The 13525-nt window shown below is 48.7% G+C and overlaps 1 protein-coding gene and 1 pseudogene across 6 annotated transcripts in view; both read right to left on the bottom strand.

Moving 5' to 3' along the window:
• Positions 1-3306: 3306 nt before the first annotated feature.
• On the bottom strand, positions 3307-5119 carry LOC132338498 (uncharacterized; annotated as a pseudogene).
• HDAC4 (histone deacetylase 4) overlaps positions 4131-13525 on the bottom strand; it is a 179583-nt gene continuing 170188 nt past the window's right edge. For all 6 annotated transcript variants that reach the window (XM_059868354.1, XM_059868357.1, XM_059868356.1 and 3 more), the window contains exons 25-27: positions 10601-10685; positions 9387-9528; positions 4131-8949 (exon numbers count right to left, since the gene is read on the bottom strand). In XM_059868354.1, coding sequence (XP_059724337.1) covers positions 8910-8949; positions 9387-9528; positions 10601-10685 — 267 coding nt within the window. In that variant the 3' untranslated portion in view covers positions 4131-8909. The remainder of the gene's footprint in view (positions 8950-9386; positions 9529-10600; positions 10686-13525) is intronic.

The following is a 13525-nucleotide window of genomic DNA, read 5'->3' as shown; positions in this document are numbered from 1 at the left end:
AAAGTAATAAATCAGCCTTCTGAGAACGTGGGGTCAGATTCATCACTCCTCCCTGCCGTGGGGGTCCCCACAAATGCCATACTCCCCAGCCCTGGCAGGGCTCGGGATGAGCTCGGGATGAGCTTGGGATGGGCTCGGGATGAGCTCGGGATGGACTCGGGATGGGCTCGGGATGAGCTTGGGATGGGCTCGGGATGAGCTCGGGATGGACTCGGGATGGGCTCGGGATGGGCTCGGGATGCGCTCGGGATGCTCCCAGCGAGGTTTTCCCCATCTCCTCTCCAGCCTCCCTCCCTTGCAGAGAGCTCTTGCCACCTTTCCCAGAGCCCAAAGGGTTTCATCCCTTTTGGTCCCGGCTTTCCTCCTGCTGGAGCCCAGCACGGGAGGATTTGGGAGCAGCCCCGAGGCCGCCCTGCCAGGGCTGGAGACCCTCAGCAGCTCCAGGACCTCCTCCTGGAAAAATCGGATCCTGGATAAACCGGCTCCAGGATAAACCAGCTCCTGGATAAACTGGCTCCAGAATAACCTGGCTCCTGGATAAATCAGCTCCAGGATAAACCGGCTCCAGGATAAACTGGCTCCTGAGCAAATGAGCTCCTCCTGGATAAATCAGCTCCAGGATAAACTGGCTCCTGGATAAATGGGCTCCTGGATAAACCGGCTCCAGGAATTCCGGCGCTCCCCAGTGGCTGAGCCCAGCCAGCTCAAAGGCAGCTGCTAAGCCTGCTCTGGCTGCATTATCCTCTGGGATTGGGGGGATTGCAGGAATTGCTCTCTGCTGCTGGAGAAGGAGGGATTTTTAGTTTTTATAATTTTTCCCCCTGTTTCAATCTCAAACGTGTAATTGAAGAGTGAAATTCTGAAAAACTTGCTCAAGGACTCTTTAATCACCTTTAAAGCCCAGGAATTGCTCCCCATTCCCTCCCTCATTTAATGGGAAACAGGTTTCTTGTTGCTGCAGGCACTCTGAAGCTGTTGACCATTGGATAATTGTGCCTTGGTACAGCACCAATGCACAGTTCTGTCTGCACCCTCATCCTTCTAAATACAGTAAACCCTCCCCACCCACCCCTTTTTTTTTCCTTTAATTGCACTGAATTTGGAGTCCCTGGCCATGGCAGGGGGCTGGAACAAGTTGGTCCTTTTAAGTCCCTTTCTGTGATTCTGTGATTCTAAACCTTCCCACCATGGGGCAGGGGAACAAATTAATAAAGAAATAGATGGAAAAGACTCAAAAGGGCCTGTAATAAATCAGATAAAGGGCACCTGTTTGTGGCTAGTGCACTCTGATGCTCTGGCTGTGTGATCCAATCTACACAGGAAATGTTTTCCCCACTTGTGCTGTGCAGCAGTGAGATTTTGGGGTGGTTTTCTTTCAACCCCAAACATTTCCTTCTGCTACTGAACCATTTAATTTGCTGTAAACGTGGGCAGAGGTTTGCTTTTCCTTCGTGGGCATCCAGAAGACACCTGGCCCCTCTCTGTGTCCCCAGCCTGGAGTCCCTCAGTGAGGTTGGGATTTGTTCCATTCCTGCTGAAGCCTTCCATGAGCACAGCTGTGGGGTGGGACCATATTCCCCATCCTCAGCAGGAGCTGGCTTTGCCAGCTTGTGCTGCTGGAAAAAAGGCAAACTGTGCCTTCCCACAGCCTGGGAGCTGAGGTTTTTACCACCATTTTCAAATGTATTCTCTGTTGCTCTGGGAACATCCTGGCTGAGGAGCTCTGGTTTTCCAGGCACCTCAGAGGTCCAGCCCTTCCAGGTTCCTCTGGCCATGAACCTTCTCCTGCCTTGCCCCACGCTATTTTTCCCAGCATTTTCTCTGTCCCAGGGCAGCTCTGCAGGCTGCACCAATACATCACAACCAGGCAGGGACAGCAAATGAACTCTCAGGTCCCTGAATGAGCTTCAGAGAATTCCCTAAGAGATCAACCCAGCCCTAGGAGAAAGTTTCTACTCCAGAAATGATGATGATCCAAATCCCATCATAAATCCAGGACATTTTGCTGGCACAGAATGAGCTCCTGCCCCCTGTGTGCTCAGGTTGTACATTTAATATTGGACCTTGTCCTGCCCCTGCAGTGCTCCCACTGCCACGGGCATGCATCTAAAGCACAACCCCTTGACTTGCTGCCCAGAGGCAGAAACAGTCTCTTCCTCCTTTAAAAATATTAGTAAAACAAGTGAAATTAAGAAAATTAAACTCAGTGGGGGCCCTGGGAAGGGTGTGCCAGTGCCAGGCTGGGCACCCATCCCTCACACCCAGCCAGGGGCACACACTGGAGGAGCCACGAGGGAAGCACCTGAAAACCCTGCTGGATCTCATCCATTGCAGCACAATGCCATTTCCTTTGGCATCTGCAGATTTCTGGCTCTAAAAACTCCTGTGGCTGAAGCAGAGGGTGCCACAGCACTGAGCTCAACCCTCCCCTCAGGTTTCTGTCCCTGTGCCACAGAGCTCAGAGCATTGCAGGTGAGGTGATCCCTGCCCCCCACCCCTCTAAGCAAGGGCTCTGCCTCAGCTGGGTCAGCCAGCAGTGGAGTTTCACTCCCAGAAATGATCTCCTGGGAGCTGCAGGTGCCCTCCCCAGATCATGGTCCCACAGCAATCATCACACCCACACTCTGCACACAAATACAGGGAGAGCCCCTGGCAGGGCCTGAAGGGGCTCCAGGAGAGCTGGAGAGGGACTGGGGACAGGGGATGGAGGGACAGGACAAGGGGAATGGCTCCCACTGCCAGAGGGCAGGGTTAGATGGGATACTGGGAGGAACTCCTCCCTGGCAGGGTGGGCAGGCCCTGGCACAGGTGCCCAGAGCAGTTGTGGCTGCCCCTGGATCCCTGGCAGTGCCCAAGGCCAGGTTGGACACTGGGGCTTGGAGCAACCTGGGACAGTGGGAGGTGTCCCTGCCCATGGTGGGGGTGGGATGAGAGGGGACCTCCTGGATCCTTCCAACCCAAACCACTCCATGATTCCATGAATCAGGCTGAAGCAGCAGGGGATGTTTCACTGCTGAGGGAACTGGAAGCATCCCAAGTTTTCCCTGGGAGGTCTCCCCACCCCTCCCACCAGGAGCCCTTGGTGAGCACCAACCTGCTGCTGCTCCAGGGAGTCCTGGAAGGAGCCCAGAATTGAAGCGTGGCCTTCTCCCCTGGGAGCACAGGACAATTCCAGGTGACACACATGGAGCAGATGGATTTTGGATGGTTCAGGGGGCTCCAGAGACAAGCAGGAAGCCAATCACAGGGAAAACACGTGAAAAAGACTGGGAAGTGTATAAAGCTGGAGCTGCTTCACCTGGAAACTCAATTGTTTTTTTGCAGGCACTTGTCAATGTGCACCTGGGAGCCACAGGGAAACTGGGAAACCCCAGGAGCTATTCCATGAACACCCCAACGTAGACATGGGTACATTTTGCCCAAAAAAACCTCTCTGGCACCAAGACCCCCTCCATGACACATCAAGAACCCAGCAGATGAAATGCCCCATCCCAGCAAAGGAAGGAAAGAAGATCAGCAGCAGAAACCCAGGTGGTACTATAATTAACTTTTTTCTTTTATTTACACCACAAGAATAACAAGTTGTCATAATGTGGTACAAAATACTGGACTCCTAATAAAGTTGAAATTGAAGTCGGTACTGTCAGAGAAAGACACCATTGGCCAGTAAAAAAAAAGAAAAAAAGAAAAAAAAAACCACAAACAAAAAACCCCCAAACAAAATAAAGAGAAAAGAGAAGAATAAAATTTAAAAAAAAAAGTAAAAACCAAGAAAGAAAAAAGGAGAATGAGAAAAATATTCCAACTCCACCAATTGAAAAGAAAGGACCGTCGGAAAGTCGAGCACAAAGAATGCTGCCATCACTGAAAGGAGGGGCCATACAGGAAGAGTGAAACTGTGTCTAAATTACAGCGGGTAGCTGCTACCAATGGTGACGTCATACTGAGCATGTATAGGTATAAAGTAGAATATAATATAGTTACAACTTTTTGATACTACATATCTGTAATAAGCTCTCGGGTGAATAATGTTTCAACCCCTTCCCCCCCCCCCCCCCCGCCCCCACTTTTATATATATATTATATATATAAGTTTGTCATCCTCATAAATTGGAAAATAGCGCCTCCACTATGGAGCACAGAAAAAGTGTTAATTTATTTTCTTTCAATAGGATACTTTTTTTTCTTTTTCATCATCAATATCAAAGACAAAGTGAAGATGAGCTGAGAACGAGCCCAACTTCATGACAATGAAGAAACACGTTTTGCCTTTTGCTGTAAAGTCTCGTTTTTAAACCACAGTGTTGCACAGTACACGACTGCTTAAAGTGAAACCGAGCAAAAATACATCATGTAAAAGTAATTTCTTAAAAAAGTTAACACAGCTGTGCTGAAGAGTTAACTCTTTAAAGTCCTCCTCATCCATCCATCTGTCCGTCCATCTGTCCGGCTCCTCGGAATGAACGACTCTGTGTGTTGACACAAGGGTTGCATCCAACCTCCCCACTCAGCTGAGAAATCAAAGCAAAAACACCAACCAAAAGGAAAATAATAATAATAATAACAATAATAATAATAATGACACAGGCAGTTTACTTGGTGTGTTCGGCGTAGTTTCCCTAAAAACACTGTTTCCACATAAATACAATAAACTCTATTATTGGTAAGTCACAAGTGCTAGATAAACGTCTTAGTTTTTTTTCTTTTCTTCTTAAAATGAGAAATGTTTAAGTAGTCCTTTTTGTTTTTTTTATTTATTTACTCTTTATAACAATAAAAACCACAATTTCTTCTTATTAAGTTCAGTAAGACTCCAAAAGGAAAAAAAAAAAGAATTCCCGCTCTCCTTCCTTGGTGTGTAGCTGTGTGGGTGAGTGAGTGTGTGTGACAACAACATCCCAACCTTTAGTCTCCACAAATGCCACGAGAGAAAAAAAAAACCAAAAAACCAATATAAAACCAAACCAAAACAAAAACCAACCCTAAGATACCCCAAACCACCTTTTTTTTTGTTTTGTTTTGTTTTTGTTTTCTTTTTCTCGTTATCGTTTTCAAAGCTGCCAAGTTTGGCGTGCAAAATCTGTATACAATATAAAGACATGCCAACCTTACAGACCATGCAACCTCAAGGTGTAGGAAACTTAAAAAAATATATTCATATATATTTATATATATATTTATATATATCAATGCCCGTAAAAGAACATGGGCCCAAAAAAGTTTACAAAAGGAAGAATGGAATGAGTACATGACCGTGACTAATAAAAAAAAGGAATGTTTTGTATCGAAAGTAAAAAAAAAACAACAAAAAATCAACCAACCAACCAAAAAAAAAAAAAAACCGACCAAAAAACCCCCAATGGTTACTTGTGTACTGCAAACTGGGCCTCACTTCACTGTAAAGAGGATTGAAAGATGTTCCTTTTCTTCCCGAGCAGGTACAAAGGATGCCCCGGGCAGCACATGCCGGATGTGGGAGCACCCGGGCTCGCACCCCGCTGGCACGGCCGCCCCGTGGCAAAGTAATCTGAAATGAAGAAGCTTAATGGCTCAAAAAGGTGAAAAATCCCCCTGGAGAGCCTCAAAACGAGGGCTCCCTCCCTTCTCTCCGTGCCTGCACTGGCCCCGGAAAGCATCCCCGGGGAAGAGCATCCCTAGGGGAGGTCACAGCCCAGGGAAGAGCATTCCCAGGGAAAAGGGGGATGCTGCGAAACAAATCCACATGGCCGGGAGTTTGGAGGAGACGAGCTCTGTCCTCTCGGGAAAAATCTTCCCGTCCCGGCAAAAAGCTGAGGGAAAGGATGGAAAGGAAAGAAGGAAGGAAGGAGGAAGGAAGGAAGGTGGCATCCCAACAAGCTCCTCCGGATTTTCCAAAGGAACCGGCTCAGCACAGTCAGCCGGCGGCTCCCGGGAGAGCAAAAAGGAAGGAAAAAGCTTTGCCACAACCAGGAGCAGAAATGTCAAAAACCTTCCAGGGAAGAGCTGATGACACAAGGGGAGGTGTAAACATAGGCACTGCCCACGGCACAGGGAGCAAGCCCCACGTCAGTTACCAAAGTCGGCAGTCGGATGGATTTGAGATCACAGCAGCAGCGTGGTCAGATGGAAGAAAACCCCAAACCACAACATCCCCAGGTACGCGGTGCTCTCACACGGGGGAATTTTAGGATATGCCGAGGACAGGCCTTGCCACTGGGGCTTTTTGGGGTTTTAGGATGTACTTGGGTTTGCACAACTCAAATACTGTAGTGTCTGGTTCTGAAACTGCACTAGAAATTGAGGAAGGAAACAAAAGCCTCCAGCGTGGGGTCACGCTCCCGATTCCTCCCGTCAGCGAGTCCTGAACGGAACAAAAGCGGCTGCTTTGAGAACTGGAAAGAAGAGAAGTTACTGGAAGCAACCCCACCAGTCACCATGGGAACAGGATAAAAGAAGGACGGGTGGTTAAGGAGAAGCTGTGCTGGGAAGAGGGATGTGCTGTCCTACACTGCTGGAGGAAGGCACGCAGGCAGCGCCGTCTCCGCGAGGACGCTCTGCGCGCTGCGGCAGGGCTCGCGGCCTCTCCCACCCGGCATTCCCAGGAGGCAACGACCTCCTTGGGCTGGGGGGGGGGGGGCAAAAAAAATGCCTCCAAAACCCCTCCCAGCATCAGGAAGAAGAAGAAGAAGAGGAAGAGGGGAGAAAAAGAGGGAGAGAGGAGGTGGGGAGTTTGCGGGCATGTCCGGCAGAGAGAAAAGGCCGGCGGTCCCGGAGTATCCAAGGAGCCTTCCCGAGGGCAGGCAGCGCCAGGAGCCGCGGGCAGGACAAAGGCATCGCCCACTGAACACTACCAGGCAAGAAAATTCCTTATTTTCTTTACAGAGCTACTACAAGAGAGCTGAGGAAATATACAGTTGGTGGAATCGGTACAACAAAGGAGCCCATCGCGGTCCCTCCTCCTCCTCCTCGGTAAAACGCGCCCTTTCCCGGAAAAAACCAAACTCTGTTGGTCTGCCCACAGTTCCTTACACCTGCAGAAAGCTGCTCACTGTACAAAAGAGTTAGGAAAAGGAGAGAAAACAATACAAAAAATTTAAAAAAATAAAAAGAAAAAAAAAGGAAAAAAAAAGGAAAATCCATGTATTATAAGCAAGAAAAGAGGGAGGAAGAAAGGTTTAGATGCTATTGCCGTTCAGAAAGGAAACCTGCCAAATGGAAAAGAAATGTCAGAGTCACACAAACAAGGCTTCCGGAGGGTTTCGGGAAATATCCATATAAAAATTAACAGCAAATTCAGCGTCTTTGCTATAAAAAACTCTTTTTTTTTCTCATGTTTGTTAGAAAAGGATCACAACTAAAAACCTTAAATTAAAATACAAATGTTTAGGGTAGTTGCCCAGTGGCTAAAGTGTTGGCTTTCTGAAAAACTTCCCAACCTGTCACCTGACAAGTCCTCGAGTTTCAACACAGATCCTTTTCCAAAAGCACCTTTGACGTTCCAATTCCCAAATCTGTCCCTAGGGAGCTTCCAATGGCTACTGTTAGAGTATGCATTTATTACATATATTTTTTTTCTTTTTTCTATAAATGCATCATAAATATTTTTCTCAATAATTCATAGGAATCCGGTTTCTAAGCTTGGAATACATTTGGAATATACATTATACACATATATATATTTATACCTAACAATTTAAGCAATATCTCATGCTAGTTGCTTTTAATAAAAAGCATTCCAGTCTTAAAACCTGCATTTGTGTCTAATACATGCTTCAACAACCAAATTGATAAGTTCAATTACTAGATAATGTAGAAGAGAGAGAAAACATTTGAAAATTGGTTGTTAAAAATGGTTGAATTTCAAAGACCCAACAGTATTTGCCACTTTTTTGGCAACTACCTTAATTTTTTTTTTCTTTTTTCCTTTTCTCTGAAACAGCAATGAAAGAAAACAAAACAAATCCAAACTTGTCGACAGTTTTTGGAGACGCTCTGTTCAGCTGATGCCTGCTTCCCACCATCATGCCAGCACAAGCCAAAAAGTCTTCCTTCCTGATGGCAGTCCTTGGCTTTCCCAACCAGAGGAAAAATATTCAGGAACTGCTGTAGGTTTTTTTCTTTTTTTTTGGTTTTTTTTTTTGTTTTTTTTCGTGTGTGTTTTGTTTTTTTTTAATTAATTTTTACTTAAGGCATTGTTCCTCAAACTTCAGAAAATCCAGCTGCACCAAATCCATCAATTAAAAAAAAAGGCACAAACTCATCTTCAGATGGCTTTGGAGACAATAAAGCCGACTCCATCTGGGCTACCATTCCCCCCCTTCTGCTTCCCTTTCCTTTAGGTGTCAGGTGAGTCCTCGTTCCCTGTCCCTCCCCATTAAAAATTCACCATCATCTCCCAACGGTCCAGATCCGACAAGAGCTGTCGTGACTCACAGGCAGGCAAGAGCCATTTCCAAAGATCCAAGAAATGAAAGTACACGATGGGTTGAGTGGTTCAAGCGGAGATTGCTCAGTTGTGGGTAACCAACTTTGTAAGCACCAGTTTTACGTTAAGGTTTGTTTGATTTGTGTTGTTGAATCTTTGATTTCTTTATTATTCTCGCGTTTTGTTTTTGTTTTTTTTGTTTGGCAGCTCTGCCAAAGACTTCCCGGGCATCGTTCCTCTTTCTGCTCCCGGTGAGGACCAGAGGAAGAGTGCCCAACGTGTCAGTCCTTTGCTGCTCTTCACCAGCGGATTTTTTTCAGCAAAAAGAGACTCAAAGATGCGGAGAGATTTGTTTTTTGTGTCGCTTGCTTTGCTTTACACCTGGCTGTCCTTCCGTGTTCGGGAAATAACCGTGACAGGACGCAGGAGTAACAAGAGAAAGCTTCTTGGCAGAGCTTCAAGACGAAGACGAACAGACAGGAGAACTCCAGCTCGAAGGTGGGTGCTACAGGGGAGGCTCCTCTTCCATGGGTTCGTCCTCAGGTCTGAGGGATTGCACAGCCAGGCAGGGTGGGACAGGGAGGGGAGAGAGAAAAGAGGGTTTGGCATGACATAGCTGCACAATTCCTGGTGCCAAGTCTCACTTCTTATGGTCCCATCACCTTCCCACCCAGCCAGCTGGGATCACCTGAATTAAACTTGCCACCAAGAAGGGTTTTTGGACAATCTCACTTGGGCAACTTTAAGATTTTCCCCAGGAAAATAAATTCCTTTTTGTGGTCCAAAGCCACACTCAGAGCAGAAGGCTCAGGCACAGAGCTCATGGCTCTGATGCTCTCCTGCAGCCCAGGAGGTGCTCTGGGAACCCACAGAGGACAGGGGACATGGGGAGCGCAGCAGCAGTGTCTGAAAGGAGAGGATTAACCTGCAAGGCTGCTCCTCCTGGCTGCACAGACTGGAAATGTGATGGGAAACCACTGACCTCTTCTCCGCCGGCTTCACACCCACCGACAGCGATGCCATGGCCGTCACTGTCTCTGCCTCCTCGTTCTCACACTTCTGGGCCTCCACCAGGGAATATCCCACCGTGGAGGCGAAACGCTGGAGGGAATGCCAGTACTTGCCTGGGGGAGAGGTGACAACAGGGCCATCAGGGCACCATGCCAGCTCCTGCTTTCCCAAACCCGGCCGCCAGCTCGGAACTGTCCAGGAACATTCATCTCATCCTTACTCTCACTTTAAGGGCCTTAGGTGCTCAAAAAATAATTCCTTTTTCCATTTCAAATACCTCAGAAACTTCTAGACCTAAGGACAAATGCGCCTGGAAATGTCTCTCCACCAAAAAATCCAGGAGAGGGAAAGATGCAGTCCAGGTCTGGATCCAGCTGCTGACTGCCACGTACTTTCAGTGGGCAAATTCCTGAAGACTAAAGAAGTCCAAGATGCATTTAGAACCATCAAAGTTGGAAAAGACCTCCAAGACCACCAATTCCAAGCTTCAACCTCTGAAGTATTTTTTATGTCAGCAGTTTGACACCCTTTTTTATGGGGAAGAGCACCGGGAAGGCTCCACAGGAAAGAATTTCCAAGGATTTCTCCAGGCAAGATTCAATTGCAATGATTTTAAACTGCTTAGCTAAATAAACCTAAAATATCAACAACTGCCAGCAAAACCCATAGAATATCCTTGGAAGGGATCATCTCTTGGGAGAGATCATCGAGTCCAACTCCTGGCCCTGCACAGGACATCCCAAGGTCCCAGCCTGTGCCTGAGAGTCTGCTTCACTTCCATGCCTACCTACTCCTAATTAATGGATGCCACACCTCCCAACAAGACTTGTGTTACTCACAGATACCTAATTTTTGAAGTAAGAGCACCCTCTAATGGCAGGACAGTCTGTCCTTTACAGAGATTTTAGAGCCTTTAATTTTTGTTGGATTAACAGCTAGGCTGGATCCTCCTGAAGGTCTTTTCCTACCCAACCTATGCTCTGATTCTGTAATTCCCCCTAAAAGCTGAAGCCCTGCTGGGCATGGCTCCATCCACAGCAGTGACAGTTTTTCACTGCACAAACCCAGCTCAGGGTGCAGTGACCACCAGTAAAGTGGGAAATGGGAGCATGGAGCTGGCAGGATGGTGGGGAAGCCCAAGGGGTGTCCCCAGGGACCCAGCTGGGTCAGTGGGGCTGCACTCACTGTGGATCTCGATGACCTTCTCCATGGAATGCACGGCGTTAGCATTTGCTCTCTGCTGGAAAACCTTCTCTGGAAGAGGGTCAAGCTGCAGAGAGAGAGAGGAACACCAAAGGAATGTTACCATTGAATCCCAGAATGGTTTTGGTGGGAAGGAACATTAAAGCTCATCCCACTCTGTGCCTGCCACGGGCAGTGACACCTGCCACTAGTCATTCTGCAGTGGGAACGTGCCTGTGCCAGCCCCAGGAAAGGCCTGACAAGCACTGCTGGAGGAAAGTTTTAGGATTTATTTGATTTCCTTTAGAAAAACTCAAGAAGAGGAGACACCTCTGCCCTCCCAGGTTCTCCACTAATGAATGAATTCATCCCACACCTCCAAGGTGGGCTGTCCAAAACAAGAGATGTCCACTGCCATTAACTGTGCTGAAAACAACCCGACCAGGGATGTTCCCCAGCAAAGAACAGCCAGAGTTCAACAGTAAAAATATCTATGGCAAAGTTTAACTTTGCTCAAAGCCAAGAGAAGCTGCAGCCAATACTGCTCTTATGAGCACATGGTAGCCATTCCATAGGTACTTCACAGGATGCTGCATTCCAGATTCAGTAATTATGGACTGCACTTCTTATTAATTCTCCACTCTAAAAATAGTTCTGCTCCAAACTGGTTTCTGTATGACATTAAGTGAAGGCAAAACAATTCCTGGATAAGTCTTTGAGCAAGAGCTTTCCAAGGCCTCTTAGTTGACACTGAGACAAAGCATGTTCCTGATTCCAGAGTTCACTCCTCCTTCGGAAATAACACTGACAAACAGCCTCAGCCTGTGGAAAAGGGAGCAAAAAACCTCTGGGCATGAGGCACCTGGTTGTCATCACCTTCTTGTTTGAAGGGCAGAGGCTGGGGATGCCCACAATGGACTGAGCAGCTCTGCAGGGTAATGGGAGAGGGATGGTGGCTAACTGGTCTGGAATGCCATCAGCAGACCTTGAAATCATGGAATCATGGAATGCTGGGGGGTGAAGGGATCTTTAAACTCATCTCTTCTCACCCCCTACCATGGGCAGGGACACCTTCCACTGTCTCAGGCTGCTCCAAGCCCCATCCAGCCTGGCCTTGGACACTGCCAGGGATCCAGGGACAGCCACAGCTGCTCTGGGCAACCTGTGCCGGGGCCTCAGCACCCTCACAGGGAACAATTACTTCCCAATATCCCATCTAACCCTGCCCTCTGGGTTAAAATGGATTAAAATCATTCCCCCTTTTTCTGTCCCATCACAACCTTGTCCAAAGCTCCTGTCCAGCTCTCTCTGAGTCACTTTAGGCACTGGAAGACTTTTCTGCCTAGAGCCTTCCCCAGGCTGCACAACCCAAACGTTCTCAGCCTGTAGCAAAGTCTCTCTCTGATTTCCCGCCCCTGATTTCCACTGAAGCCCTGTGAGCATTGCACAGTTCTGCCAGCACAACAGGTCCATTCCCCAGCCCTGACCCCCTCCCCAGGGCAGCAATCAGCTGCCCAGCCCCAGCTCTGGGTTCATTTCCTGGCAGGTTGGGAAGGAGCTGGGTCCGCGCTCCCCGTGCTTCCCCAACGCCGGAGGTTTGATCTCGGCCGGTGGACGCCGTGCTCGGGGGACTGGCACTGCTCCCCTCATTTCCCACCACCCCAATGGAGCTCCAGTTTGGCTCCTGAGGCAGCCCAGCTCCCTGCAGCCCTCCCTGGCCACAGCTGCCTGTCCATGTGTGTGCAGGCAGGCTCCTCCGACACGCTGTAGATCAAACCTCATCAAAGGGCCGCAGCACAGAGCTGCAGTGCTCCCCCCGACTGCCCTGCCTTCAAAAGGTTCCAGGAAAGACCTGGATAAAATGAGTGTTTCCTGCTTTCTGATGTGTGCCTAAGCTGGGGAATATTACCCTATCTGCACAGCCCACCTAGGACAAGTGAGAGCAGGTCTGTGTTTAAGTGTCCTTGTAGCCATGATTGAAATAATCAATGTTTTTTCTCTTTAAGGATTAGTATTTCCTCTGCTCAATGAAATCACTCAGGCAGCTCACAACATCCGAGGTATTCTGAGTGCTGAGCTCTCCCCACAGCCTCACACTCCCGAACGCACCCATGGCTTGGGTGAAACACCTATTTACTGCTTGTGGTTGCAGTCAGCCTCCCGTGATCCTAGGAGCACACTGAGCAGGAGGAACGATATCCTCCAGGTGTTATTCCCACTGCTTCCCTTCCAAAGTTCATCCTGCACACAAAGGTGGCAGAGGAATTGTCTAAAACACATGGGTGCTGCAATAAACACCCCACAGAATCCCAGGAAGGTCTGGCTTCCAAGGGACCTTAGAGCTCATCCAGTCCCAAGCCCTGCCTGGGACAGGGACACTTTGCACTATCCCAGGCTGCTCCAAACCTGATCCAACCTGGCCATGGACACTTCCAGGGATCCAGGGGCAGCCACAGCTTCTCTATGAAACCTGTGCCACAGCCCCACCACTGGAAGCCCCCTGTTTCCACGCTGGTTTGGCAGCTGCCTCCTGAGTTTTCAGCTGTCCCTTGGGCTGAGTGCAGGCTGGAGCCATTCCCCGTGCCCAGAGCCTTCTCAGAACTGCCTGGCCCAGCACAAGGAGCAGGATGCTCCCTGGACACTGGGAGCTGGGATGCTGGAAGCAGGTGCTTCTGATGAATCCCAGCTGGTTTATCTCCTGGTCTGGCTCCTCCAGCCTCCCACCTAATGCTGAGTGTGGACACTCCAAGACAGAGCACTGCTCCAACAGGCTGGAGGTCAAACTGCTCCACACCTCCATGCAGATAGATCCAAGCTCCCTCTCCATCTCCCCAGACACCTGATGGTCACTGAACTACAACCCTCCCCAGAAACCAGCTCCCATTGGAGAGAGACCCACTGCTCAGCTCCTCTGGCGCTGCACCTCAG

The sequence above is a fragment of the Haemorhous mexicanus genome, chromosome 26 (genome assembly GCF_027477595.1).
Source record: "Haemorhous mexicanus isolate bHaeMex1 chromosome 26, bHaeMex1.pri, whole genome shotgun sequence".
Lineage (NCBI taxonomy): Eukaryota > Metazoa > Chordata > Aves > Passeriformes > Fringillidae > Haemorhous > Haemorhous mexicanus.
Note: the sequence above shows the minus strand (reverse complement) of the source record. Positions and strands in the feature narration are given on the sequence as shown.